This window comes from Daldinia vernicosa (genome assembly GCF_022497035.1).
Source record: "Daldinia vernicosa strain CBS 139.73 unplaced genomic scaffold F5Y00scaffold_1, whole genome shotgun sequence".
Taxonomy (NCBI): Eukaryota; Fungi; Ascomycota; class Sordariomycetes; order Xylariales; family Hypoxylaceae; genus Daldinia; species Daldinia vernicosa.
Genome location: NW_025953917.1, coordinates 519954 through 547228, shown reverse-complemented (window position 1 = coordinate 547228; position 27275 = coordinate 519954). Strand labels below are relative to the sequence as shown.

The 27275-nt window shown below is 46.0% G+C and overlaps 10 protein-coding genes across 10 annotated transcripts; 5 read left to right on the top strand and 5 right to left on the bottom strand.

The window, feature by feature from the left end:
* Positions 1–705: 705 nt before the first annotated feature.
* Positions 706–1977, top strand: F5Y00DRAFT_256707 (FAD/NAD(P)-binding domain-containing protein; the record flags this gene model as incomplete). Its single annotated transcript, XM_048010460.1, has 1 exon — positions 706–1977. The coding sequence occupies one exon, from the start codon at positions 706–708 to the stop codon at positions 1975–1977; it is 1272 nt and encodes a 423-aa protein (XP_047870137.1).
* Positions 1978–2508: 531 nt separating this feature from the next.
* Positions 2509–4047, bottom strand: F5Y00DRAFT_267438 (uncharacterized protein; the record flags this gene model as incomplete). Its single annotated transcript, XM_048012071.1, has 6 exons — positions 2509–2899; positions 2966–3061; positions 3122–3504; positions 3562–3635; positions 3696–3752; positions 3834–4047. The coding sequence occupies 6 exons, from the start codon at positions 4045–4047 to the stop codon at positions 2509–2511; spliced, it is 1215 nt and encodes a 404-aa protein (XP_047870136.1).
* Positions 4048–4687: 640 nt separating this feature from the next.
* On the bottom strand, positions 4688–6459 carry F5Y00DRAFT_3166 (2,6-dihydropseudooxynicotine hydrolase). The gene is made up of 2 exons (XM_048013474.1): positions 6172–6459; positions 4688–6103 (listed from the first exon to the last, which is right to left on the bottom strand). The coding sequence occupies exons 1-2, from the start codon at positions 6223–6225 to the stop codon at positions 4820–4822; spliced, it is 1338 nt and encodes a 445-aa protein (XP_047870135.1). The 5' UTR covers positions 6226–6459; the 3' UTR covers positions 4688–4819.
* Positions 6460–8136, bottom strand: F5Y00DRAFT_3165 (uncharacterized protein). The gene is made up of 3 exons (XM_048013473.1): positions 7939–8136; positions 7845–7876; positions 6460–7777 (listed from the first exon to the last, which is right to left on the bottom strand). The coding sequence occupies exons 1-3, from the start codon at positions 8006–8008 to the stop codon at positions 6695–6697; spliced, it is 1185 nt and encodes a 394-aa protein (XP_047870134.1). The 5' UTR covers positions 8009–8136; the 3' UTR covers positions 6460–6694.
* A 784-nt stretch (positions 8137–8920) lies between these two features.
* Positions 8921–10400, bottom strand: F5Y00DRAFT_267437 (uncharacterized protein; the record flags this gene model as incomplete). The annotated part of the gene is made up of 3 exons (XM_048012070.1): positions 8921–9541; positions 9605–10195; positions 10254–10400. The coding sequence occupies 3 exons, from the start codon at positions 10398–10400 to the stop codon at positions 8921–8923; spliced, it is 1359 nt and encodes a 452-aa protein (XP_047870133.1).
* Positions 10401–12294: 1894 nt separating this feature from the next.
* F5Y00DRAFT_222538 (S-adenosyl-L-methionine-dependent methyltransferase) lies at positions 12295–13181 on the top strand. Its single transcript, XM_048005736.1, has 2 exons — positions 12295–12448; positions 12506–13181. Exons 1-2 carry the CDS (start codon positions 12377–12379, stop codon positions 13160–13162), a joined length of 729 nt encoding a protein of 242 aa, XP_047870132.1. The 5' UTR covers positions 12295–12376; the 3' UTR covers positions 13163–13181.
* Positions 13182–13957: 776 nt separating this feature from the next.
* On the top strand, positions 13958–15586 carry F5Y00DRAFT_256701 (cytochrome P450; the record flags this gene model as incomplete). The annotated part of the gene is made up of 3 exons (XM_048010459.1): positions 13958–14515; positions 14571–15099; positions 15156–15586. The coding sequence occupies 3 exons, from the start codon at positions 13958–13960 to the stop codon at positions 15584–15586; spliced, it is 1518 nt and encodes a 505-aa protein (XP_047870131.1).
* Positions 15587–17301: 1715 nt separating this feature from the next.
* On the top strand, positions 17302–23344 carry F5Y00DRAFT_3132 (WD40 repeat-like protein). Its single transcript, XM_048013466.1, has 9 exons — positions 17302–17427; positions 17485–17512; positions 17578–17940; positions 18004–18286; positions 18337–18584; positions 18647–18771; positions 18824–19145; positions 19202–20845; positions 20914–23344. Exons 3-9 carry the CDS (start codon positions 17833–17835, stop codon positions 23227–23229), a joined length of 5046 nt encoding a protein of 1681 aa, XP_047870130.1. The 5' UTR covers positions 17302–17427; positions 17485–17512; positions 17578–17832; the 3' UTR covers positions 23230–23344.
* On the bottom strand, positions 23311–24839 carry F5Y00DRAFT_222532 (S-adenosyl-L-methionine-dependent methyltransferase). The gene is made up of 2 exons (XM_048005735.1): positions 24615–24839; positions 23311–24552 (listed from the first exon to the last, which is right to left on the bottom strand). The coding sequence occupies exons 1-2, from the start codon at positions 24635–24637 to the stop codon at positions 23733–23735; spliced, it is 843 nt and encodes a 280-aa protein (XP_047870129.1). The 5' UTR covers positions 24638–24839; the 3' UTR covers positions 23311–23732.
* Positions 24840–25002: 163 nt separating this feature from the next.
* On the top strand, positions 25003–26643 carry F5Y00DRAFT_222530 (transmembrane adaptor Erv26). Its single transcript, XM_048005734.1, has 5 exons — positions 25003–25237; positions 25391–25624; positions 25697–26118; positions 26173–26307; positions 26503–26643. Exons 1-3 carry the CDS (start codon positions 25168–25170, stop codon positions 26041–26043), a joined length of 651 nt encoding a protein of 216 aa, XP_047870128.1. The 5' UTR covers positions 25003–25167; the 3' UTR covers positions 26044–26118; positions 26173–26307; positions 26503–26643.
* Positions 26644–27275: the final 632 nt, after the last annotated feature.

Here is a 27275-nt window from a genome sequence, read left to right as displayed (position 1 = left end):
AATTCAATGTCGGAAAATCCTTGCTATAGATGAGTCTAGCGGGCTCGTGCGTTTAGACGATCAGAGTTAAAGCATCAACCCGCAACCAAATTCCCCGTGGCATCATGGGCACTTGCAGAGAACTAGGACTCTAGAGAAGAATATTGATGTAACTCAGAAGTCCAGAAGCTTAGGTACCTAACATATTCCATAAGTCATAACGATTCTGTATTGATACCGAGTATGATAGTACTAAGTCTGTAGGTGTAAGACAATACTATTGAATTTATAGGGGTGCGTACCTTTCTGACCTCGACAAATCAGGAACCGGTCACTAGATGATACACACGTACTCCTTAATGTGTGTAGTTTACTTGAAACCATCATTCAATACAACATGAAAATTGTGAGTCTTGATAGTTATTATTACGTTAATAATCATCTCATCTAACCCTACCAAGGCTGTTTGCTACTTAAGGCTAATGCTACCTCAAATATGTGAATATTCATGTAAGTCACCGCATACAACTTACTATTCAATGATGTAGGTAGGTACCTATATATACCTGCTCTTTACCACCCATCCTAGATACACAACTATGATGCAAGTTACCCGCAAAAGAGGATATCAATTTTTATTTAATTAATTACTATCAGTACATCCACCAAATCCTATCCGTTCACCCCGGCTATCAACTCAACAAACTGTCCGGAATAGTCGGGAACATGCCGCTGAAGATCATCATCTGCGGTAGCGGCATCGGAGGGCTTTCAGCTGCCGGATACCTCCGCGCCAAGCATCACGTCACGATCCTCGAGCGCGGCACGCTCGACTTCACAGTAAACGACTATGGAATGTCAATTGTCTCCAATGCCTTCAATCTCCTGCAAAGAGCTGGTATCAATCCACAGAATCTTGACATGGTCGTCCCGACCCACGTCTGGAGGAGAACCCCTAATAATGAAGAGGGGAAGACAAGCCACTTCGATACGAGGGCGAGATTTAAAGGGGCTCCCTCCGTCCTGGTTAAGCGAGCCAAGCTCCAAGGAGAGTTGATGCGATTCGCAACTAGTCCCGAGTTTGCCGGTGCGCCAGCTGAAGTTATTCAGAATGCGAAGGTAACTAAAGTCGATACCGCCGCCGGGAAAGTATGGACCGAAGATGGAAGGCTCTTCGAGGGCGATTTGATTATCGGCGCCGACGGTATCAACTCGGTCGTTCGCGCCGCCATCCTCGGAGATCAAGACATCTCGGCGTCCGTCAAAACTTACGATTCTTTAGCGTTTATGACACAGCTATCCATCGAAGATATCCGGTCGGACCCTAGCTTTGATTACCTGTCTGACCCCGCAACCCAAGCTGGCCTCGCCAGCGCGCAGGCGAGCTCGGGTCCTCAAGTGAACAAGCACATCATCGCTTATCACACCTCGCTAAATTCCCTACAAGTCTTCGGCTACACCTCTGAGAAGGAATTCTCCGAGCAGTTCGACTCCGCCAAGACAGCCATCATCAAAGACGTCCCCGCATCCAGGGTAATCGAGGAATTCGCACCGGAGTTCGGTGAAGGATTCATCAACCTCTTCCGGCATAATACCAAAATTGACGCGTGGAGAATCCGCGACGTAGCCGCCATGGACAACTGGTTTTCCGGCAAGGCGTTGCTGATTGGAGACGCCGCGCACGCGGTAACTCCGCTCGCCGGGCAAGGATCCAATATGACCATCGAAGACGCCGAAGCGTTAGGTTACCTTCTCCGGGACGTGGACTCGCCCGATGCCATTCCAGATATCTTGCGGAAATTCATGTCGTTGCGCAAGGATCGTGTCGATCTCGTTAGACGCCGCTCACATGAGATAGGAGGCATCCAGGAGGAAGGGCACGAAGGCAGGAAGCGAATCAGCCCGGAGGAATTTGCGCGCAAGATTGATACGTATCAGGGGGTTGAGCAAGCGTTGAACGGACCGAAGCACCCAGGTAGGGGCAGACACCCTAAATAACTTTGATGCGCGGAAGTTAAGACAGGTATCGGATACCTCTTATATAGCATAGGCACCGGTGGGCCTTATTCCACCCCTCATAATTTATGCTATATCGTCTACTATAAGTATTTCAAAATGCTTGTTAAAGAATAAGGCTACCATCCATCCCCAAATGTACGCCCATACCGTGAAGCCAAAACGCAGCAGACCGCCAGAACAAACAATACCTCCTATACTGTAGACTTGAATGCCCGCTTCAATACATCGGGAACGAAGCTTTCCGACTCTTCCCGTCGCTGAGCCTATTTTGAGCTTTTTGTAAACCGTTTAGGCCAGACATAGACCGTGTGGTCAATATCTTAAGCTACATCCCCTAAGGATCTTTAGTGTCCTCGTAAGTTTTATGGCTCCGTATTGTCCTGATATTGCACCGACTTAGATAAATACGCTGAAGTGTACGAATGATATGGTGCGGCACGTTTCGCAATCCGTTTTTCCCCTTAGAAGGATGAAGATTCTATCGTGGAATACTTACTTTTTCCCAATCTACTATTTTCTACTTTCGTATGCAGTACCTCCCCAGTATCCGTCGTGCTTTGCATAGAAACAGGGTGTATCGTCCGAGCTTTGTTGAAGTACCATGGTGGATTGGTGAATAGGGGTTAAAGGGGTGAGCTGATCCGTATCCCTCCGAGTAGAAGATGGAAGGTGTAAATGTTTCAAGTGTTTATAGTAGTATTTATTGCCGGAATAATATATCAAGGGTACTTCCCGAAGGTTTTTAAACTCTCTTGGCGATGAAACCGTTTCAATTGTATCTGATTTTTCTCGCCTAGATTGAAATTCAGAACGTTGCCGCTTCTTATCGGACAAAGCAAGCCAGAATGAGCGTAGGCCCGGTGCGCAGCCGACGATAGCTGTGCCGAAAATCTCCGTATATCTATGGGCGTTTCAAGATTAATACAACCTATAACTAGCCGAAATAAAGGTAGTTTTGCGGACTCACGATGTGATCGCGATATTTCCATCGTTCCATAAGGGGTCATCACCGTATCGTACGATGATTCTATACGCCAGTCCGGTAACGCTAGTAGCAACCACGCTTTTATGGCGTTAGCAGATATACCAGAATTGGCGTGAAGAGTACATGAAATAGTCCTACAGAAAACCAATGAGGAATACAATTATCAAGTTCCTCTTCTTATCTCGGTCGATAATAAGCCTGGAGGTGATACAGATTGGTATTATGACCACAGTTATGTCGAATATTACCGCAAATACGCCTAAGGTGATGGTCTGAGGTCCAGCAGATGTGGCACACGTAGCGACGAAGGCAGCATTCCAGTGCTCGTTAGGAATCGGCAGGCAAACAACCAACATGGATATGAGAGGGGAAATGGAGAAAATAACGACAGCTACTATGAGCACATAGGAGGTGTGGCGAAGCCATTTTAGAGAACCGAATACCCGAATAAAAAACGCCGGGATGGAAAGTTTCACGAAGGCGTGTGCGATCATGTTCAGGATCTCACCGGCGAAATGAAGCTAAATAATGTTAGACGAGATATTCGAATAATAATAAGGACTCCTGTTTGATCTCACTTCGAAGACTCGAAAGGTGATGGCGCTGACGGGTACGTCCCATGTGTGTTTAAACAGCCCTGTCTTCGCTTGAACTACGTTTTACTGGTCAGACTATTGCGATTAGAACGATACGATATCGACAGGAGGCGTACACTTATATAGTATAACCCAGTAGGCGATTCCAAAGGCTTCTCCTAGTACACATAAAACTTAATAGGATCATCTCAATGTTAGCGGCGGCCTGTATTCTAATTATTCGGTAAGTTGAAGGGGGGGTATGAGATACTCACAGTCGTCAAGATGCAGCTTTCTGCTGTGTTTAAGCGACATTCCCAGACGTATAATGATTAGAATCGTGCTAATTGGTATAAACACGAATCCCGTCGCCAGGACTACCCACTGAAGTGTAGCCCCTCCTTCGAAGTTAGGAGGGTCTCCATTTGGATTGCCGGCGAGGGGGATACTTGATGGGTCTGATCCTGGTAAAGCCTGAAGAAGACTCATCGCGCCGAGATGTTCACATAGTTAGGTAGTTGATTAAGATATGAACTTCGAGAGTCCTAGAGGCAGGAAATATGCTTAGGTATGTATATGAGGGAAGAAAACATTTACCTACAGATGCGATAAGGGGAAACTCATCTATGGCAACCTCCCACAAGGGTCTGTATAAACGAAACAGACTAGGAGAGCATACGTAGGAGTGTGATAACACCACCAAGGCTTAAAATAGACATGTAGGTCGTGCTAATGTTGGTGAGTATTCAGCTGCTGCAAGTTATTAGGGCTTCTTATCTCCGAGGCGTTGAATCCTCACCTTTTTGGGAAATTTTCCTCGAGTACGACATGGCGTTGCACTGCGCTTCTGCGGCGAAGAATGAAACTCTACCTTAAACAGTCGGAAATGTAGCATTCTATTGGACCAAAGATCTCGAAACAGCGATTTTACTACGTAGCAAATTTTAAATAATCGACGTTAGGCTTTCTTATACCGAATATGCAGCCCTAGGGGCAGAGCGGATGACGGAGCATACCGAAGTTCACAGCGCAAACGGATCTTCGTAACCCCACGGGTGTAGATACCGAGAATCGGGACGTGCGCCTAAAGGGGCGTGAAGGATTGACAATTCACGAGACCGTTAAGCTTCTTGTCTAAACGTGTATATTGGAGAAATATATAAACCGAAGTGAAATGTTCTCTAATTAACCCCCTATCCTGCTAAACGGAATCCAGCAATCCAGTCCAAAGCTATCACACAAGCAACCATGAACCAACCCATCAAGAAGACGATACGACATCCTGGAACCAATCAAGAATCACCTGATCACTCAACACAGCCGCTCCCAACGAGCAATGCTCCCCCGCCCCATCCACCGACTCAAACAGATGATACGTAGCAAGATCTCCCAGCTTATCCGCAAGTATCTTCGCCTGCCCCGTAAAGAACATATCGTGCTGCGCCTCGGCAACAAACACAGGCGCAGTAATATTCTGCACAACCCCGTCTAGCGTATACTTATCGACCTTGCTCGCCCACGCGAACGGGCTCGTCTCCTTGAACGCCCAGAGGCCCTGCTCGATGCCCCAGCGCGCGGACGTCGGCACGCCCGTGGGCCGCGCCAGCAGCGCGAAGATGTTCGCGTCGAACGCGGTCGCGTTGCCCGCGCGGAACAGCGCTTCCATCTTGGGCCCGAACTGGTCGAACATAGCCCGCGCGAAGGAGTACAGGCCGTCGAAGGCGATGACGGCCGCGAGACGGTGCTCGAAGGCTGCGGCGCGGGGCGCCAGGTAGCCGCCGAAGGAGAGGCCCAGCAGGCCGATTTTCTCGCCGTCGACGTCGCTGCGCGAAATCGCGTAGTCGACTACGGGCGACACGACCTCCTCCCACTCCGGGATGAAGCCGATGTTCTGCTCGCGGCGCACGGTAGGCTGTCCGGGCCCCTCGAACGAGATCACGTTGATGCCGCGCTGGAGGGCCGCCTCCCCGATCGAGTGGTACATTTCCTCCTGCGAGCCGTCGTAGCCGCTGCACATGAGAAGCGTCGGGCGGGGGCCCGGCTGGCCGCTGCCGAAGAAGATAGCCGGGATCTGGAAGCCCTTGCCCTGCAGCGTGACGCGCTCGCCGGGAACCGGAAGTAGCGAAATCGCCTTGTCGAAAGCTGCGAGCTGTTTGGTCCAGAGCGTGTTGATCCGGGAGTCGTTCCAGTTGCCGTGGAGGAAGAAGTCGGCTGAGCGGTAGTAGGTCGCTTCTCGGAAGAGTGCGTTCCTCGCCGAAACAGGATACCGATTTGAGTCGATTGCACTCGCTTGGTTGTGAACCCTATCAGCGAGGCTGTGGAAGGCGTTGTAGTAGCTTTCGAAATCTCCCGCTACAATATGGTTTGCAGCAACTAAGACTTCGCCCACATCTGAGCCCTGGTAAGGTGCAAGAGCTAAAGCCCGGAGAATCTCAAAGTGGAAGTCCTCATCAGAACTTAGCTGAAGCATAGAACCTGGATCCGAGTTGTTGCTTCGCTTGGCTGGCTGAGATATGTGAACTTTCTTTCCCACGTGTGGAAGCCCCTAGTGTCCGTATGTTAGTTTCAAGAAGACGGCTTCAGGGTTCCGTCGGGGGTTGTTTATGTACTTACAAAGACAAAACTTGAGCAAGCGAGAAATAACAACGGTATGCTTACGGATTTCATGGTGAAAACTCGTGTGGAAGTAGATACCGAATAGAAGGCTTGATAAATTGCCTTGCCTGTAGCAGTCAGAAGCAGTTGTTGGTTTCGAGAACTTGTTCCCTTCGTAGGACAAGCTCGTTGCTATATATACTACATTTTGATTATTATTGATATTTTTGTCAACCATTCAGCCCTAACTATAGCCTTTTGATGCTCGTCATAGTTGGAGGCGCAGGCATACAATGCCCATGGAACGAACATTCAGATTGTTTGGTAGATCTAAGTATTGATTGACGACGACGAGGTTTTAGTGGAGTGAGCGAAAGCGAGAACGAGGACGAGAACGATGCGCTAAAATTGCTTGGTGATGGTCCCACGTAATACGGATCCGTATGTACTGCGCCATTAGCAACTTGGCGACATTACATCACCCCCAGGTTGTTAAAGGATTCAATCTGTAAGCTTAAATTAATGAGGACGCCCATGAATACTAGATTTCTTTGTTTTCTATAGCTTCCAGTGGCCAGGCGAGTAGACCTTGCCATACGTCAGGCAGTACGCCAGCGATCGCGCGGAGCTCATCAGCTCCTACATTGGCAACCCACCAGATGTTCTCAAACCTCGTGAGCAGCGCGAAGTAGTGAGCGAGTATGACTAAAGACCTTGGAGATCCTTCCTGGACTAGTTCGACGAATCGTCGTCCCACCAGCATAGGAAACATGATTAACATTCTTAAGACGGTACATGACAGTCCTTGCTCGTCTATTAGGTCAAGGATAGTGCACATGTAAGTGAGTGTACGCTGATAGGTAACTTGGATTTCTTCATCCCAAGGTTCGATAGCTCGAATCTCCTCGGGGCGGTCCATCAAATGTTGCCATCTGTGGTAATCCCCTACGACAAATAATTTTCCGTCATTGTGTATACTGCGAGTATCCTTAATTAATTGAAAGATTGGCGACTGAGGATCTGGTCCCATTCGCTTGAATACCTCGACGAATGTTGACGTAGAAGCCTGTATTAAAGCGAGCCATTGCCATGGCGGCGTGTAAGGTTGATAACTTCGACCTTCGAGCTGGAGGAGTGCGACAGCCCTTATCAAACAAGATGTTAAGCAGACCGCATCCGCCGTTTGTTTGTTAACATTTGATAGCTCTCTATGGTGTTCCCGAACGGCCATGGAGTAGTATATATTGGCAGCGTTCTCGGCGCCGCCCGCAATTTCTTCGCTTCTACCAAGCTTTGCCAAGTGTAGGGCTGAGACGGCGTACATGGAATATAATAAGCCATCGGACTCTAGGGCGAATTTCGGAACCACCCGAGATAATAAACCTCTAGTGTGGTGGTCAATTGCAAGTGTTTCTCCCGTTTCAACAACATATTGATGCATCAACCTCGTCTCTATCATTCGCCGCGTGCGGCTTTCAGGCGGGTCGCTTTCCTCGGGCCTATGGGGAGGTAACTGAGCTAAGGTCGGCTTCCCGGAGGCTGCTTTTACGGATGCATCGCGATCGTAGATGCAAGGTAAGCCGTGCCGCTTGCAGTTATGGCATATCGGCTTTTCCTCATTGCACTGAAAAATACCAAAAAGTCTTATTAGTTATGTTCGCAGTTAAGGCGATCAGCTTAGGTACTACAACCTTTACTCTTCTAGTTCGGCAACGCTGGCATCCTATAGAGTGTGAGTCTGATAATACCTAGGTATGCATAAAATGGTTTCATCAAGCTGCATACCGAACATGGATTTTTTATGGCCAAGTTTCGGTACTCTGTGGGGAAGCGGAAGACTAGAGCCGGACGCCATAATTGAATATCTATTGTCGTAAATCTTAGCTAGTAAATCTAACGAAGTACCGTGATGGAGAGCAGGTAGAGTAGGGGAGGTTAGTTAGGCTAACAAGGACGCGAGAACGAGCGCGATCTTTAACCGAGAACGACTTCGCTTCGATATCATTCGCTAGAGCTGAGCGGTCGGGGGTCCCTGAAAGGAAGATCGTATGGGATTGGGGTGGCTCAGCTAGGTCCACCAGCATTACCATCCATTACGACTTCGGGAATAACGTCCAATCTTGTAATCTAAAACCCGTTAGCCTAATTCATCCGCGAACAACATGACATCCGGGTTCAACCAATCGCGTTTCGGCGCTTTTGGAGCTGAAAAGGGGGCATAGAGTTTAAAGCTGAAATAGTATCAATTTTGGTGTTCTGATCCATAACGACGACGACATAAAAGACTTTTAACGGCGCGTATCTATCATTAACTAGACAATTTCGTAGCAGCTTTCTCACTCATAGTTAGGTATTAGTACAGTTCGATGGATTAAAAAATTGAAGAAAAACGATATACATCCATGCCAAACGAATCTGTGTCGTGCTTCTTGCAAGGTAGCGGACAACAGCTTTCTATCCACAAAGCAAAGCAAATATTCCATAGTCTCACCATAGACACTACATTGATCATGCATGGCTGTAACTATCAATAGACCATCCCTTAACCTTCATTCAAACTCAACAATTCGTGACAATTATCAAGTCTGGTTGGCAATCTATTGGAAAGAAACTGTCTTGCCAAATACCATGAAACAATGTAAAAACACGGATGCATATAGACCATCGGGAAGCATCGAATCAAGCCCTATGTCGGGTGTTGCTTGACATCGAAAATGCGATCGAGGGCGGTGCCCGATTAAGTTGGCGAATTTGTTTGGATAGCAATTCACCAGATATCCCTCGTGGGCTTAGGTGGATGATTTCGCAAATTCTCCGCTAAATCAGACGTCCATCCCGGAGTATACTGAGAGACAGACTCCGACGGTGTTGGGGAGCCTCTAACTTCAATAGTATCTTTCCACTTCATAAAGGAAGTTTTCTTCTCTTCACTTCCCGGGCCCCAGTAGAAGACTGAATCGGACTTCTGAGTATCCCTACGGCGACGACGCCGAGGAGGGGTACGAATGCCTCCCTGGCTCTCGAGTTGGGGATCGCCTTTGCTGTTTTGTGTTGACTGATTTGCTCCAGTAGGGGCTCCTCCGCCACGACGCGGACCTCGGCGTCGGGAAGCATAGCCCGGGTTTCCCGGTTGATAGCTGCCCCAATGGTTATAGTCGGCGGCATTACCTTGGTTCGCATTAGGGGGTTCGTCAACCCACGAAGCCTCTGTATTGTTCTTGGTAAGCTGCTGAACAAAACCCTTCACGATATCATTGTCGGATTGGGCCCCGGAACTTCCACAGACGCGGAGCTGTGCCCCGGTGGCCCCAATAGTATGCAATTCCTGAGTGCCTTGCAACTTTTCAAGAGGAATGGGCTCCCGCCATTCGTGGGGTAACATCATCCGCTGTAAAGTTCGCAAGTTAGTTAGTAGTCGACACTTAACCAAGGAAGAGAAAATTAAACATACATTTGACCCCTTGTATTCCCCGTTGCGGACAAGAAGTCCTGAGTCGTCAGCTACGACGGAAAAAGGGGATGCCGCTCGATCAGACACTTTCTTAGCGTGGAGGTGGATAGGGTTGACAGGTTTAAGAGAAGTGTGGTCGGGGTTCTCCAACTCTGTATGCTGGGTACGGCGAGTCACTGTGTTGTCTGCAAATCTCGTAAAAGTACGATTAATTGCAGTATCGAAGATTCCATCAGATGCCAGTCGTTCACTGCTGGTAGCTGACGACGATGAATGAGGTTGGTCGGAGTTATTACCATCCTGGTAGATGGAATCCTTCAAGCCGTATTCCTTCTGGGTTCCGACAACTCGACTCACGGAAGAAGTTCCACGACTGGAAGAAGACCCACGAACAAGACAGGTAGCTTCATCATGGCCAGATGTAGGAGTGGTGGAAACCTTAGTATTCATGGGCTTTGAAGCATGATGGGTCGGAGTCGGCTGCTTCTCCTGGGTACGGGTAGCCTCGCTCTGGAGGAGATAGATTAGGTTTTGAATAACGTCTCGATGAAGATCGGTAATAGCCGGGTTCGATTCGAGAGACGAAAGGACCTTGACAAGTCAGAACATATTGGACTAATGTGCCACGCGAAACTATGCAAATACTTACAACTTCTAAAGCTTGCGCTGCTAACTTATTTTCATTGACATGCTCAGCATGCTTCTGAAAGTAGCTAGAAAGCATACTTTTCTCCGAATCTCCAAGTTGGATAGCGCTCAACAGGACGTCAACAAACTTGAGGGCGAGAGAAGCCATCTTGGCGGTCTGTGATTTAAATATATCAGCGATTAGTTCTTTGTAATTAGCTGTAGAGATATGAGAATGGAAATATTGAATCACGAAGTATAAGCGGGGTGGGCATCCATGGATGATAGATGTACCTTTGACAGGCGAATTTGTTAGGATGTACCTGTTAAAGAAAGAAGTAAAAGAAGTGGTTGTATTTACAGACCTGTGTAAGTTCGGTGCTTAGGTAAAGACCTATAGGTATGAGGCAACGATGACTAAGAAAGACGCCACTGAGGAGGTGCGTGTTGACAATCCCAAGTAAGAACGATCAATGTAAATGTTAAGATGCAATAAAACGGGGTGGTTGAAGTTTAATCCTGAGACAAGGTTGTGAAACAAATAATATAAAGCAGGAAGGAGAAATCTGGTTGTTGGGGATATTTGAGATGTTATTAGGTAGACAGGTGGTGTTCGACTGCCATTAAATAAAGATTATCTCGTGCAGTCAAAATATGTTGTACTTCAATATAGTGAGGTAGGTTGCATGCACACAAATGTGTTTGCGTGGAGATGATGATGAAAATGATAATGTTTACGTCTATTGGTCTGCTATATACTACCTATGTGTTTGCGTGGAGAAGTGATTAGAGAGGGTGCCTCGGGGCATGCAGTCCGGAGGCGAGCGGCACGGAGGTAAGCGGCGCGGAGGTGAGTAGCCCGGAAAGCAAAATTACCGGTCCTACCCTGTACCGAATGCCAACTACCTCAATACATAATTCATGTGAGCACACAATATGAGGCAGCCACCTGCATGTTGATCCTTGAGTAATATACCTTTGAGCATGTACCTAGGTATGTTAAGGTAAAGCTACCTAGAATAAAAGAACAACGGATAACTTAGCTACTTCACCCCCTGGGAAACAATCTTCAACGAACCCATTTCTAGCTAATGACCCAAAGAAAATTCAGTTACATCTACGAGTTTTTAATATTTCGCTGTACAAGTTCACCCAGTTCCTAATTATAGCTCATTGAGGCATCCGAACACCACCAGAATAAAGCAGTGTCTGGTTAATATTACCATTAAGCTATCATTCGGGAGGATGGCGATAGTTCATGTAGTGCTACGGCTGAAGGGCCATATTTTGAGAAGAATTCGGTTCTACGTGCATGTGGGCTTTTCCAGACTATTCCACCCTTTTTTCAGGGGATAAAGGGATCAAGGTAGATTCAAGGGTAGATCTACTAGTATTGGGTATTTAAGAGAAGCGTTGCATTCTCTTTCGAAGGTAAAGAGCCACATTTGTTCTATGTATGATACCAGGCAAATGTATCACTATTCCGATCTATGATTGCCTACAAAGTCAACTATGTAGCTAAAATATACCTCGTCTACTAATTGTAATATGCATGGTCATCTAGCATGAGGATAATTCGAGACTAGCATACCAGGTAGGTACCTAATATACTAGGGCGACTTCTATACTCCGTATTAGTTATTCTAAAAGCTTGACCATCTATCGTTCCCGTTTATAGAGAATTAATCTGCGACAAATATAGCTAAGTACGGAGAAAATGATAAATATACACAACCTTGGTGGTTTGCCAGTCGTTGCTACCCAGGCCTAGTCATAGCAATCTCAACCTTATGTTTAGGTAAGCATAACTAAAGGTGAGCTACCGGGCACTTTAGGTACCTAGATATATCCAGGCCAAATAAGATGCCTACCTATTTAAAAGTACTAAGATAAATACCTCATAGTTTTATTAGGCGTTTAGTCTTAGCTACGTGGTTTCGTGCCGCATCAGAATTATATTTCTATCTCTTAATACCGACACTATTAAAGCCCACGAAGAAAGGGCTCTGAGACATAAACTACCCACCCAGCTAAGCGTAGGTATTAGCGTAAGTAATTATAGCCTCTCCATCGTAAGATATTACGTGTCTCGTACATTCACCGAGTATGGATCTATCGTGAATAGAATCATTAGGTAATCAGCGGATGTGGCCTGCTGCAACGCAGGCGGTTCCAGCCCTAGTAAAGTGGCCCAAGTCGCAGAAGCCGCAACACTCGGTAAGTTGGCACGATGCATAGAATTTAGGGAGCTCGCGGCTCATACGGAAACTGTAGGTGTTTGCAATCGCGCACGGGCTAGAGACACATGTCTTCGACATGCTGGCGGAGCAGCCGGAGCGGGCAGCGCGCTTCGCCAACGCCATGGTCTACTTCAATTCCAATGCGGACCTTGCACCGCACCACATATACGATACCTTTGACTGGGAGTCCGTCTCGCAGGTCGTCGATATTGGCGGATCGGCGGGTTCCACCGCGGTAGCTCTCGCGACACGTCTGCCGCAAGTTAGCATCGTCATCCAGGACCAGGCGCGACAGTCGATCCCGCCCGCGCTGGCAGACCGCGTCTCCTTCATCGCACACGACTTCTTCCATAACAAGCCAGTGCGCGACGTAGACGTCTACCACTTCCGCTGGATCTTCCACGACTGGTCGGACCGGTACTGCCTGAAGCTCCTGCGGGCGCTGAAGCCGGGTGCCAGGGTCATTGTGTCAGATTTTGTCGTGCCCGAGTCCGGGACAACGTTACGGTACAAGGGAGGACTCGTACGGGGCTTTGACCTGGCCATGATGGAACTATTCAACGCCCGTGAGAGGGAGCAGCGGGACTGGCAGAGGTTGTTTGAGGAAGCGGATTCCCGGTTCAGGTTCGAAGGCGTCAAGGCCATGCCTGGCGCCGATCCGGCTTTCATTTCAGCCACTTGGCAACCGTGAAATAGCTTCGTAAATTAACGGATTTTATATAATGAAATTGAAAACTATTCCCTTTTTTTACATTATGAAATGTTTGTAAATAAACCGGCTAAGCCATCTCACATGGTTCGTTTAATAGCTTCAGCATATGTGACGTTATGGCATAGCGGTTACAGCGCTGTTACAGGTAGACCGTCAGGTGGTGCGCTCGCAGAAAGGCGTCAAAAAAGCTGGCGCACCACTATCAGCACATACAAAAGCAGTATATTTTACAAAGTTATTCTACATCTAAATACTTCTTTAAAAATTTAAAGAAATTTCTATAATGGAATATAGCCATTAAGTATTAATTAAGTAGATTTCGTTTAATTCTTTAAATTTAAATGGTTGCGTAAATATAAGTAATATTATTAATGTAAAGTATTAAATGTTAAAGAAAAACCATATCTGTTTAAACGACCATATATTAACCTTATCTCAAATAAAATATAGGGTTAAATACCTAGGTTATGCTTAAGACTTTTGGACAATGTACTTTTTTAATTTCCTAATGTTAATTGTATGAGATGATAACTGTTGGAAGTTAGGGTGTTTTCAGACTTTTTTTGACGCCTTTCTGGCTCGGTCCATTCCGAGGTGGTCTTAGGTACCTAACTTCGTGTTACACAGAAGGGCAGCACCGTATAGCAAGTTCAGTTGGAAACGAAACTTTTGACTTAGGTACCTACCTGCCTAACTTCCATTACTTTAAATTCTTACCGTTTTCTCCCCAAGCATGTAGGTACTTGCCATCTCCCCAACTACACCAAAATCATCATGACTGCTGTGTCGCTGCTAGCGTTGCTGGCTTCTTCTGTCGCCGCTTTTGCTGCTTATCGCCTGTATCTAACCTACACACTGCGACTCACGGCCCAGCAACATGGATGCCAGCCCGCAGCCCGCTATAAGCATAAGGACCCCGTATTCGGTTTGGATATCTTCCTGCGAACCGGAGATGCTATCTCCAAGAACCAATTCCTGGTCGAGCACCAGCGGCGATACGATACATATGGCCATACGTTCGAAAGCTTGAACTTCGGTTCGCATGGCATATCCTCTATCCACCCAGAAAATCTACGGGCAGTCTTCTCTAAAAATGCTGCAGATTGGGGAGTTCAGCCTCTGCGACTACACAGCATGAGCCCATTCTGCGGCACGGGATTTATTACGACTGACGGTTCTGACTGGAAGGTCTCCCACGACCTACTCAAGCCCGGCTTCCACAGGTCCAATATTTCTAATTTTGGTCCCCTTGAAGAGCACCTCCAGATCCTACTAGGACAGATCCCAAAGGACGGCTCTAAGTTTGATTTACAGCCATATCTCTTAAGACTAGTTTGTCTTGCAAATCCCTGCCCACGCTTCTGGCGCACTAATGTATGCGCACTAGTATCTTGACTTAAATACGCTCTTTTTGTTCGGAGAGCCTATCGGAATGCTTTCCGGCACGCCTCCATCGCATGCAGAAGGCTTTCTGGATGCATTTCAGGCTGGCTTCAATGGCTGCGGAATACGCATCGCCCTGGGACCTCTGAGCTTCTTGATGCCAAAGGGTTCCTGGCTCGAGGCATGCGACAAGGTTCATAAATTCGCCGATATATATGTCGATAGAGCTATCGAGTACAGTAACAAAATCGACTCGGTCGAACATAGCCAAGACAAAACAAAGCGACACACTCTGCTTTTCAACATGGCACAAGCGACGACTGATAGGACTGTTCTGCGGAACCAAATAGTGCAGGCCATGATGGCAGCAACCGAAACAACCGCTTCTTTGATTAGCCACGTCATCCGGAACTTGGCCAGCAACCCTATTATAGCTACCCAAGTGCGAGCTGAAGTTATGGCCGTAGGTGACAAGCCGCTGGATTTCGACCAGTTACCGCGGATCAAGTCCCTACAACATGTCATCACTGAGAGTATGCCTGCTACTATTTGGCTCTATATTGAAAGTTATCGCTAACGTGATGACCAGCTCTTCGTCTGTACCCTGTATTTCCGCAGATGAATCGCGTTGCTTTAAAAGATACAATTTTACCTACCGGAGGAGGCTTAGATGGCACTGCTCCAGTGTTCGCGCCAGCCGGCACTCTATTCGATACTTGCTTCGCTACGCTCCACCGCGATCCGAAAGTTTGGGGTCCCGATGCCAATGAGTTTTGTCCCTCCCGCTGGGAAAATGATTATAGCCCTCCCCCATTTACATTCGTACCATTTGGAGCTGGACCTCGACAGTGCTTGGGACAGCAAAAGGCGACCATGGAGGCCTCGTATATAGTATCACGGATATTGCAAGAGTTTAGCACAATCAAGAGCGAAGACGAGAAACCCTATCAGGCACAGGTAGCTCTAACGGCAAAGAGCGCTCACGGATGTCTTGTATCGCTCACCCCAGCGACAGGATAAATTATAGGGAGTATACGGAGGTTCATTTAAGCTTCATTTCAAAAGTCTGTCACATACTGTCAACGGGATTCCCCCACAAATTAAGCACCTTGCAACTACATAGTATCTCCACACTGACCTTTCCACCCATGTTCGATTCCGCATCTGATTCCAGGCGGTGATCTTCTCGATCAGACCAATGTTTTGCTGGGAGGTTCACCCAATTTCTGTTCTCATACTGAAGGCACCCTTATAACACCAGTCTTTCCCTCAGGGGCCTAGGAGATAGCCCAGATACACAGCGATCTTAGAATGTCCTTTTGCAGCACACACACCTAGGTTAGTTAATGCATTACTGTGACCCACTTTGCTGTTGATAACTTACTTACACTAGATCAACAGCTTTAGTCCTATTGGCCAACCAGGTGCGATCCATCCCGTTGCATGCATGGCGACCCTTTCTCGACTACCTCATAACCGAACTTGGGGTCAGCCCAGTCGGTCAGATCCTTCGCATCCTTCATGCACGTCAGTTCCAACAAATGCCCCAACGTCCAGTAAAGCCGGGTTCCGAGAAGTTGGTCCAGTCAAATATCTAATCCATGTAACATGTTGGTTCCTCTATCAATAAATGTCGTGCGTGGTGACACAACAGCTACTTGACGGGCATGTTGACGACTGATGCCTGGCGCCTATGTATTGTACGTGTACCTACTCATACATGAGAAGTACTGCAAAGCAATTCGCGTTTGATGCGCGCATCTGCATTCCTTTGCCTTATTGCTTACTTCGATGAGACGCACTGCGGTCCGTACAGTATGGTATCGCCGAATATGATGGCCCTCGCGGCAGTGAGATGGCCGTGTACGGACGGGCGGTTATGTTTTCCTCCTAATCACATTGTGTGACTTCTGTAGATTGTGCTTTTCTTACTTCTGGTGATTGCGCCTGGTTTCGTTTCTTCGTCTTCTTCGTCTTCGTCGTCGTTGCCGCCACCGCTATCAGTCGATTTGAGTGGCTCTGTTTCCGCACATACAGACTCGATACCTAGATAGCCATGTACTCGTCGTACTCCGTTGCGGCTGCGGTGTGCAGTTGCGTGTTCCCGGCCTTGGCTATTGTTGCCGTGGGGTTTACATAGGCTGAGAGCGCACCTGGTGCAACAATCGAAGCTGGGACTGGATGACTGGCTTACACTCGTTGCGCTGGTAAGCATTGTATCCTATTTCGATTATACAAGATGTGATACTGATCGTTTTTGTTGTTCGGTAGGCACTTTCCTTTTCATCAGTCAGTCTAGTAAAGGCGACCAGAAGGACACATGGTACCCGCTTTCGGAAAACCATGGCAATTCAACCCTTGTCGAGAACAGTAGTGAACTTAGATTAACTTAAGACCATGAGAGCTATGGTTCTGAGTGAAGCGTTAATTCTAGGCGTCATGGTAGGGTTGAGATCATGCGATAAAGTACGCGGTTTCGTGAGTGGTAGTTAAATTAAGAGCGTTGATAGATCTACTGTATCAAACCTAGCGGTGACATGTTCACATGTCCCGTACATTGACTAAATACGAACTTCTTGTGGATAGAACTAACGAGTAGCAGCTGGCAAGTACCTAAAATTATAGCCTGCAGGTGTATTCAATGTTGAAATAGCGTCCTATATTTGCTTAAGATATCCAGCGCGCTATTCCTGTGACCTTTCAATATAGAACTAACCACCAATTTGCTTTCTGGCGGAATCCCAGTTCTTTAAGATACTTCCAAGCAAATACTACAATGAAATGATTTCTATATCAATCTCGCTAAATAAGCATGTCCTCGCCCTTAAATCCATCTCTTACACACCTTATGCTATTGATATGTTCAGATCCCTAACACCATATTTTATACGTATTTCTACTTACTAATACTGTATCAGCCACGCGCTCGCCAAAATTCGTATAGCGGTCCGTCTGCCAAATATAGATGGCTTACCGCCATATTATACCTAGCGATGCTTATCAGCCACCAGAAAACCGGATTATTTTATCATTCGACCATGAATTCACGAATAAGAGCGTTCCGCGTTGCGCAACCCAGAGTTTTTCAAGGTAAAAAGAAAGAGGGAGTCTCATGCGGGGGTTACCGACGCCCGACGTTTTTGCTCCTTCTACCCTTCTTAATGGAAATCATTTATTCGGTCCGTATATAAATCCTATGATATTCTCTCATTGAATTCATTCACAGGTTAAATCTTACTTTAGGTACCTGTTACTCGTAATCCATAATGGAACCCACGAAGAACGAACAAAATTGGCTTAAGCGTAATGCTAAAAAGGCCAAATATCGTGCCAAGAATTATTTCAGGAGAAAAGAAAGGCCTGAACACTCCAAAGTAGGTGTCTATGAGTAGGCATATGTCTTTGGTTATGTTTACCTAACTATAGTGATCACGAAGACATCATCTCGAACAGAAAACCCGTGTAGCGTAATGGACCCGACAAACCCCGATAACGGCAACCCATCGAACATGTCACAGTCCAGTCCTGCCGTTCACATAGAGGACAGTGAAGTCGGGATAGAAGCGCCTACTGGCAACATCAGTGGAAGTATTTCTGAAGAGCTTCTAGGCCCGGACAAGCTTTGGACAAAAGCGTACGAAATGGTAGGCCAAGAGGACCCAAAACTCTTGGAGGCCTACAACCAACTTTTACTGGGGGAGGGTTATTTAGGACAAACAGGTGAGTTGATATTGCTACGCAAAGATATATTATATATTAACTTACGGTAGACAGTAACGAGCCACGGCCTGCTGATAGAGACTGGCAAGAACAGGTCCAAAGGCTCGCCCGAGAAAAGTTAGAGGCGACCCAAAAGCAGAGACTCAGCTTCCAGGTACGAGGGGAGGATGTCGTTATTCGCGATCAACTTCAGAAGATTATAGGGTTCATTATTTCTACCAAAGATGTCGTGGCAACCGCCATCTCATCAGAACCCTTTGCCGCACTAGGATGGGCTGGTGTTATGTTCGTTTTTCCTGTAAGTCAAGGCCGACATATAAGTTCCCCACTCAATTATTTGAGCTAAACTAAATGGTCCAGTTCTTGAATACGATGCTGCAACAAGATAAAGATGCCATAGAAGGGTTTGAATGTATATTACCCCTTCTGGTCCGCTGCAAACTCATAGCAGACGACTTTTTGCAGCCAACTTCCGCAGACTTAAAGTATGGACATCTTTCTATCGAGCTTCTAATATATTCTAACGCTTTCACCTAGCCCCCCTAAAAGCTATCATAATGCTGTCCTTTCTCTCCAGTCGAAGATTGTAGAACTTTACTACAATGTCTACAAATATCAGATTTCAATTCTCGTACACTATAACCTCTCCGCTCTCGGAAGGTATTGGGGAGATCTTAAAGTCAAAGATGACTGGAAAGGAACTGCCAACCGGTTTAAGGCCACAGAGGAAGAAATCAGGGGAGATACACAAGCCTTATCTTCCCATAAAACTACTATGATAGATAGGAGGCTTGAGTGTTTTCTGTCTAAGAGTAAACAGCTCTTAGAGGCTTTCAACAGGGCTATAGAGAGCATAAAAGTAAGGCCAAATCTCCACTGATATCTTCTTGTTGTATATTAATTCGCACATGTTAGGAAATTGAACAAGCTTCACATCTCGGTCATCTACGCGTTGCTCATTCCGCAGCGTTCGAATCCTCAGATGCAGGACGGCAACCCTGCACGCCAGGTACTCAGTCAGAGATCTTGAGCCGCCTACAAAACTGGATAGAGAACTCTACAAAGCCAATTTTGTGGCTTCATGGCATGGCTGGCACGGGCAAATCCACTATTGCTCAAACGGTTGCTGCATCTTTGAGTAAGAAAACCTCCTTTAGCGGCGATTCACAGCTACTCGGTAACATATATCTCGGCGCTACTTTCTTCTTCAAACAGGACGACAACAATAGGAACCATGCGGGGGTGTTATTTACAACCCTTGCACACCAATTAGCTCACAAGCCGCTCGGTCTGGAAAATGAGATAGCCAATGCTATCAAGCAACATGCAAGTCCTGATATAAGTTCGCGAGACTTAAAAACACAATGGGAAGAGTTAATCCTGAAACCCCTAAAAACGATTGAAGATTCATCTCCGCAAATACGCCTCATATTAATCATTGACGCCTTAGATGAGTGCTGGCATAAAGAACCCGGAATTATGAAAAGGAATGTTCGAGATATTGTCCATTCGTTAACACGAGTTGGAGAACTATCTGGAATTCAAGTCCGGGTTCTTATAACTAGTAGGAACCAAAGTCACATTCATGCAGCCTTCGAATCAATACAGGAATCTCATGAAGAACTCGAGCTCCCGAAAATTATACTCGATAAATCCAGCAATGACATAACAACTTTCTTCAAGAGCAATCTTCACAATAACTGGGAATATAACGGGGTCAGTTCGGACCGGCTTAGTCCAGAAGATTTCCGCCAGCTTGTTGAAAAAACTGGTGGACTATTCATTTACGCGGCGACTGCTTGTAAATTCCTAAATATCGCTAATACAGATATAGCAAACAAGCGGTTGCGCAAGCTTCTTGAAGGAACCTACAACACGAAGTCCCTAGAGTCCAACTTGGACAACATATACCGTGCAGTCTTGGATTTTAATACCCAGGACTTGGACGAAGTTGAAAAGCAAGAAGAATTCTTGCTGAAAGAAATCCTGCGGTTAATCGTGGTACTATTCAGGCCCCTACCAATCGATTCCCTGGCCGAGTTTACGATACCGAAAAAACCAGTATCTAGTGTGGAAAAATGCCTTCGAGATATAGGGTCCATCGTCGACGTCCCAAAGGAACGTAAATCACCAATCAGCCTAGTACACCTCTCATTCCGCGAGTTTCTCTTGGATAAACACAGATGTGGGAGAACAGGCTTTTTTGTTGAGCCATCCATGGTGCATTTCCACTTACTCGAAAGGTGTCTCGACATTATGTCGCAACACCTCCATATGGATATGTGTGACATTCGAAAGCCGGGCGTTCTTTCTATAGAAATTCCACCGGATTTAGTACAGCGATCCATCGAACCACATCTGCAATATGCCTGCAAGTACTGGGTTAATCATCTCCTACAAATTGAGGAGACTCAGCTACCCAAGGATATCTTAGTTGACGATGGAATAATTCATAAATTCTTGCAGAAGCACATTCTGAACTGGGTTGAAACACTCAGCTTGATCGGGGAGGCTGGAAGCGCTATTCACACAATCAATCATCTAAAGACGTTGGTCAATGTGAGTACCTACCTAAACAACCTCGGACTCCTATTCATTATAATCTTCATAGGTACTAATTATTTCAGACATCTGAAAGTCGAGAATTATCTAATTTCCTCTACGACATATACCGATTTATTATGTCTAATATACACATTATTCGGGAAGCTCCTCTTCAGGTGTATTATTCCCCAGTTTTGTTCAGTCCCTCTACTAGCATCATACGACGTCTATTTTTGAAGCCACTCACCGAGTGGGTTACAAAGCTTCCCACTGTAGATGATACCTGGGGTGCTGAATTGCTGGCTATTAAGCACGCCAGTTCTGTTTGGTCGGTTATGATCTCCCAGAATGGCAAAACAATGGTCACGCGGTCGGGTAGCATGGCCCAACTTTGGGATGCTACTACAGGCACTGAAATTGCCAAGATTGGGTATTCATTAAGTGAAATTATTCTATCAGTTTCGATATCATCAGATGGACAAACCATTGCCTTAGGCCTAACGTCTGGTATAATTCGATTATACGACGTGCGGACGAGCGAAACCTTAGATATGTTAGGCCACGAGGGCAATGTTTTTAGTGTGGCTTTTTCTCTATGGCCTAATAGCAAATTATTGGCCTCGGTATCAGATGACGGAGCGTGTTTTGTGTGGGATGTATCGACACAGAAACACGCCTTTGCGAACAAGGTTCCCGAATCTTATCGACAAAAAATTGCGATTTCGCCTGATGGTAACCTCGTGGCAGTAGGGAGTTGTGACTATTACCATAATGACAAAGGAGTCATAAAAGTGTGGAATATAAGTACAGGGGAGTTAGCAGCCAACTTTAATTACGCGGCAATGATCGAATCAATTGCATTCTCCTCCGATGGTGTTACAATGGCGTTGGCAATGGGGAACGGATCAGTTGAGATACACAATACTAAATCATGGTTTACGCCTATCGACATATTCCACGAGGGGTACGCAAAATCAGTTGTATTCTCGCCCGATGGGAACATCCTTGCGATCGGCTACGATATCGGGGTAATATACCTTCACAATTCGGTTTCTGGGGAAGAAATACGTAAACTAACCTACGGCAAAGGTTTATGTGATATGGCGTTCTTTCCTAGCGGAGAAACCTTAGCGATCGCATCATATGACCGCACCGTTCGGTTATTGGACATTACTATTAAAGACGATACTAAACGCAAGGCTAGAGCCCCCCAATTGAGATACTATTATGAGATTGCAGTTATTCATGTTAGTAACACTGCTATGGTGGCTTCCAATGGACAGACCATAGTTTGGGACATGGAGAAGTGCAAAATCAAAATAGAAATTCCCCATCAGTTGCAATGTTCTCCCAACGACAAATTTGCTGTCTCTTCTCCCTACTCATCGTATCAAGCACTATGGGATATTGCAACAGGCGAGCTGCTTAGGCATTTCAAAGACGCCAAATCTATTCATTTTTCACCCTATGGCGACATTTTAGCCTTGTCTTTATATGATGCAATACAAATTTTAGAAATTGGGACCTGGCAAGAGCGCGCACATTTCAAATTTGAAAATAATCATTCTCCGAAAGTTATTCAATTTTCGGCAGATAGCAAGGTTATCTTATGGACAACGCACGGTGACCCGTCTGAGGTCCCGTACTTACACTTACGTATCCTGGAAATGCCCGACTTTTCCTATTCCACAGAATATGATGCTGGTGCGAAGCCCAGATTGTCGCCCGACGGTGCATTGGTAGCCTTCCGTCCAAAGGGAGCATCTTGTGTCTATCTGCTCCAGATAAACACGCAGGAAGTAAGAGCAAGTCTACCGTTCGACGACAAATATATACACATATTATTCTCGCCAGACAGTACTCGCATAATTACATTCGAGAAATATGGGTTTGAATGTGCCATCTGGGATACAGCTAAAGGTAATCTGATACATACTTTACGGATGACCGATAAGATTCGCCCAATTTCGATAGCACTAGATGGAAAGGTTCTTCTCGGAACCTCTGCTGGAGCTTCTATATGGGACCCTAGAACAGATGAAGTGACAAAACTGCCTATTAATCAATACGACTTCGCTTTATCTTTCGCCGAAGATAACAAATACTTAGTTAGTAGCCGCGGTCGCCTTCCAGTCCCATCTACTGCTAGAGATTTTAGTTGTCTTTATGTCAACGATGAATGGGTTTTGCAAGGGGGCGAGAGACTTTTGTGGCTTCCTGCTGCGTATCGTGCGGGATCTGCAGCGACGTCGGTACGGGGAGGGACTATCATTCTAGCGCCTAGAGTTGACTCTGTCAAGGTTATCGAAATTGATCTTGAAAATACCCCTATAGCGAAGCAGCACAAGGGATCTTTACAGGTTGAACAAGGGGACATCAGAGTCACAGAAGTAGAGTAGCGGTATGGTACATGTGCTTCCTTTACCATATTTGTTAGAAAGGGGTAAACATGGAAAAGACCATTTTCGTCTATTTAGAGAGGATATTTCGTGTGCAGAGACTAATATGCCTATATGAGCTAGACTTCCCAATTGTCACACTTAATTACTATTATTAAGAGCATAAATGATCTATGAAATTAACGTAAAATGGTACTAAAGGGGCTTCAAAAGAGAGTGTTGGGGTGTAACTCAAAGCTGTATTACCTTGCATCATAGAGTACCTAGGTACCTGGGTATATTAGCATATGAGCTTAAATTAAACCCCTTTTCCTAGAAGAAGATCGTTTAGGCCAATATAAAAGGGGCGTGGCTAGCGATACAGAAAATATCGACCAAAGACTTGTTCTCATAGAAGCACCAGAAATGATCCACAGAAATAGAAATAGATTTTAATTCTTGACCAACCCAAGGTAATATAACTCCCATACGCCGCGCAATGCACAAAGGATATCGTTTTGAACTTAGAAAGCAATCCGTCTCTTTCGTCCCGTGTACTTGGATGTAGCCTTGACAACTTTTCCTTTTCGTTCCATCTGTTCCTTCTTCTTGATAATCCACGCCTTGCTCCCCTTTTTAATCTCACCCTTACCATTGCGGCTACCGTGTCTTGAGTCCAACACATCAACGCCCTCCATGCCCTTGATTACCCCAGTGATGTCGCCTCCATTCCCGTCGAGATTACCACCGCCTACTGTAAGTACCAAGTAGACCTTGACATTCTTGGTCTCCGGGTCATCTTCTAATAAACCAGCACCGAAGCCAGCCCTTACCGCCGCGCTCGTGATCATCTTTTTCTGCTCGTCGTTCTTCGGGTAGAACTGACACACAGCTCGCCCACCCCTCTTCAAGCTTGCGTATAGACCATTGAAAAACCTTGACAGGCGTCCCGCGGGGGATACGTCGCTGCTTTCGGCATTGCATAGCCATTGTATCGCGCTGATACTGATAGCCGCGTCGAACGTGCCGGCTCGGAAGGGAACCCCTTGCCCAATATCGGCTAGTAGTAGATCGCCTTCCACATCCCGCTGTAGCGCAACATCCAACATAGAAGCTGACACATCCATGCCTACCCATACGTGTGGACCGCCTTCTTCGGGGGGTATCGAGGAGAGGATCTCGCCCGATAGGCCGCTTCCACAGCCGACATCGAGGATGAAAGAGGGTGAGGATAGGTCGAGAAGCTCGAGAGCTCGATGTGTCATAGATGCCTGGATATTCTGTATTCGGGAAGACGTTGTGTATTTGCGCGCTTCGGAATCATTGTAGTGGACGTCGGCGGACCTTGATATTCGGGTCAGAGTGACGATATTCTTGTTTGGTGGGGGAGGGGCTGTTTTACGTACAGTGTGTCCTCTGGCCGCGACATGTTGGTCTTGGTTTATTGTAATAATTAATCGCAAAGGATTACCATACGTTAGGTATCTAGATAGAGAAGTACTGTGACTTAATAATTGGGTTGTGTTGGTTCAAAGTTCGGTATCGCGCTACTTTGTATCTGATCTAATGTAGGAACAGGATATTGATAATGGGTCGCATTTTACCAATTGCTTGTGATGCGCCGACGTCGAACTTTTCTGTGGGGCAGACTCGATTCTTATCGTTATCTTTTATCTTTTATCTCTTATCAGACGAGATATGAGATATTATAGCCCGAAGTGCAATAATAAGGAAAATCGAATTGCCGTTTCCGCTATGAAAAAACCTTGGAAGGCCACGCTTTCAATTCCTCAAGCTTTGGTCGCGTCGGTTCATCCGGACCAATCCCACAAAGGCCGAGATAATGTAGCCTTTCGTAAATGTCATCATGTTTGTCCTTACATAAGTAGTAACCAACTTCATTTCCCTCTTTACCAAATAGTTATACTATGATACTCTCATAGCTGCTACTACGAAAAAATGTGGATTCTACCTCTCGTTGGGTATCTCGGCTCCATCGTGGGCTTTTGCTTTCTGACGCTGGCTATAGGTAGGTATGCTCTTGGCATCATATTCTTCATCACAAACAAAGATATATCAGATATATTAGGTATATCAGATATATCCTAGTCTAACTTCCCAAGATATGATATCTATATGTTGTTTTCAAATCCCCGTTTTAACACAAGACCTTTTTCTATAGCTTCCGGCCTCTACTACCTCTCTGAACTAGTCGAGGAACATACCGTCATCGCGAAACGACTTCTAACTAAACTCATCTACTCTATCATCGGACTTCAGCTTATACTCTGGCTTGTCGATGGCTTCCCTTTATGGTTGAGCCTAATGGGGATCGTATCGCATATTGTATACCTCGGGAATATGCGACGCTTCCCATTCGTCAAGTTAACGGACCCTTTGTTCATCGCCTCGTGTGGTATGTTAATGCTGTTGTGGTTTCATTCGAGGCTAGGTCTATTAGATCTAAGGGTTGCTAACTGTGCGGCAGTGCTGGTACTGGTCAATCATTACTTTTGGTTCCAACATTTCTCCGAGGCGCAGCAACGGTCATACTCGCGCCTATCGTCAATGTACGACCAGCCGGATGTACCCAGTTTCACCGAGATCGCCTCGTACTTTGGCTTGTGCGTGTGGCTTATCCCATTCGCCTTATTTGTTAGTCTCTCTGCCAGCGATAACGTTTTGCCCACAATCGGTACCGAACAACCCTCGCGCGACGTTGACGGGAAGAGTAAGCGGCAGGGCATGGTAAAAGTTATTGTTGATAACGTGCTATCGGCTATCGGAGAAGTTACCCGTTTAGCAGGGTGGAAGAAGCCAGAGGACCGATTCTAAGACCACAGTAGGGTGAAGAATCAAGGAGGTAATAATGTGTACGTAAATTCCTGATCCGTCGAACAAGCAGTAATGGTAAGTGATCTACCAATACCCGTACCTATCTATCAGAAATTAACGGTATCAAAGCATCCCCAACCGCAAATATGCATACATCCAATGTAGACATCTCTACCTTCTCCAATTGAAGGTGTGAACGTGTCTCCGGTCCGACTCCTTTTGAGTCAGAGTATGCTCCAAAACCCGAGGGATATTGATCAACTAGTAAGTTAATGGCTTATTTCCTCGAGAATATGAGAAAATTATTTTCATGATGACATCTCCAATTTATTATGCTAGATTGTATTTGAGTCGCTCGACCTTGATGTGAACGATTGGGTTTACCTGAACAAAATAATTCTAATCATATTTTCGAAACCTCAATATTCTTTCGTATTTGGTTGCTAACTTGAATTTCAGGTATATCAAGCCTCGTGATGTAAGTAAACGTCCCAAGTCGAGGATCAGTCAATGCGCCGTTACTATTTGTAACATACATACGAGGATATCGTTGACGTGAGGTTATTGGGCACTTCAGCAGACGATCGTCGTCTACGTTCTATATTTCTCAGTCCATAGGCTATAACATTGAACTCTTGGTCGAGTGGGGAGAACACATTCAAATACACTGTTAATGCTAATGCATAGTGCCAACAAAGGTGATGATATTACCCACAGACACGACCGTATTCAAGATACTAAACATTTTAAGGGGATTGTTGTTTATAGATTTATCCAATATTACTATAAGCCATGGAAATTTAATAGTATTAAGAATGTGACAAAAAGTCTCCAACGCAGGTGAATGTTTCGAATCTGCTATATGTGTGTAATACAACATATCCAAGTTGGGTTGCTTTTTGCGAATAAATCGCGTAAGTGATATTTAACAGCGAGGATTGATCGGCACTGCTCAGCCATTGGCTCTCTACATTTTTACCAAGAGCGGGAAGCAGGATGATGGGTAATTGGGCTGATTCGCAACGAATCCTGGTCCGTTCTGTATTACCTATAGCGGGATCCTCCAGGTTCCCACGAGTTGTTGTTCCCAGTCCCAGTGAAAAGAATCCTGCTGCCTGGGATTTCAGAATACGAAGTCACCCAACCGCGACTTGCTCATGCTAGGATACACTCCTAAATATTACAGAATCAGAGCGAAGCGATGTCAACTTCATATATCCACGCTCTCTCAT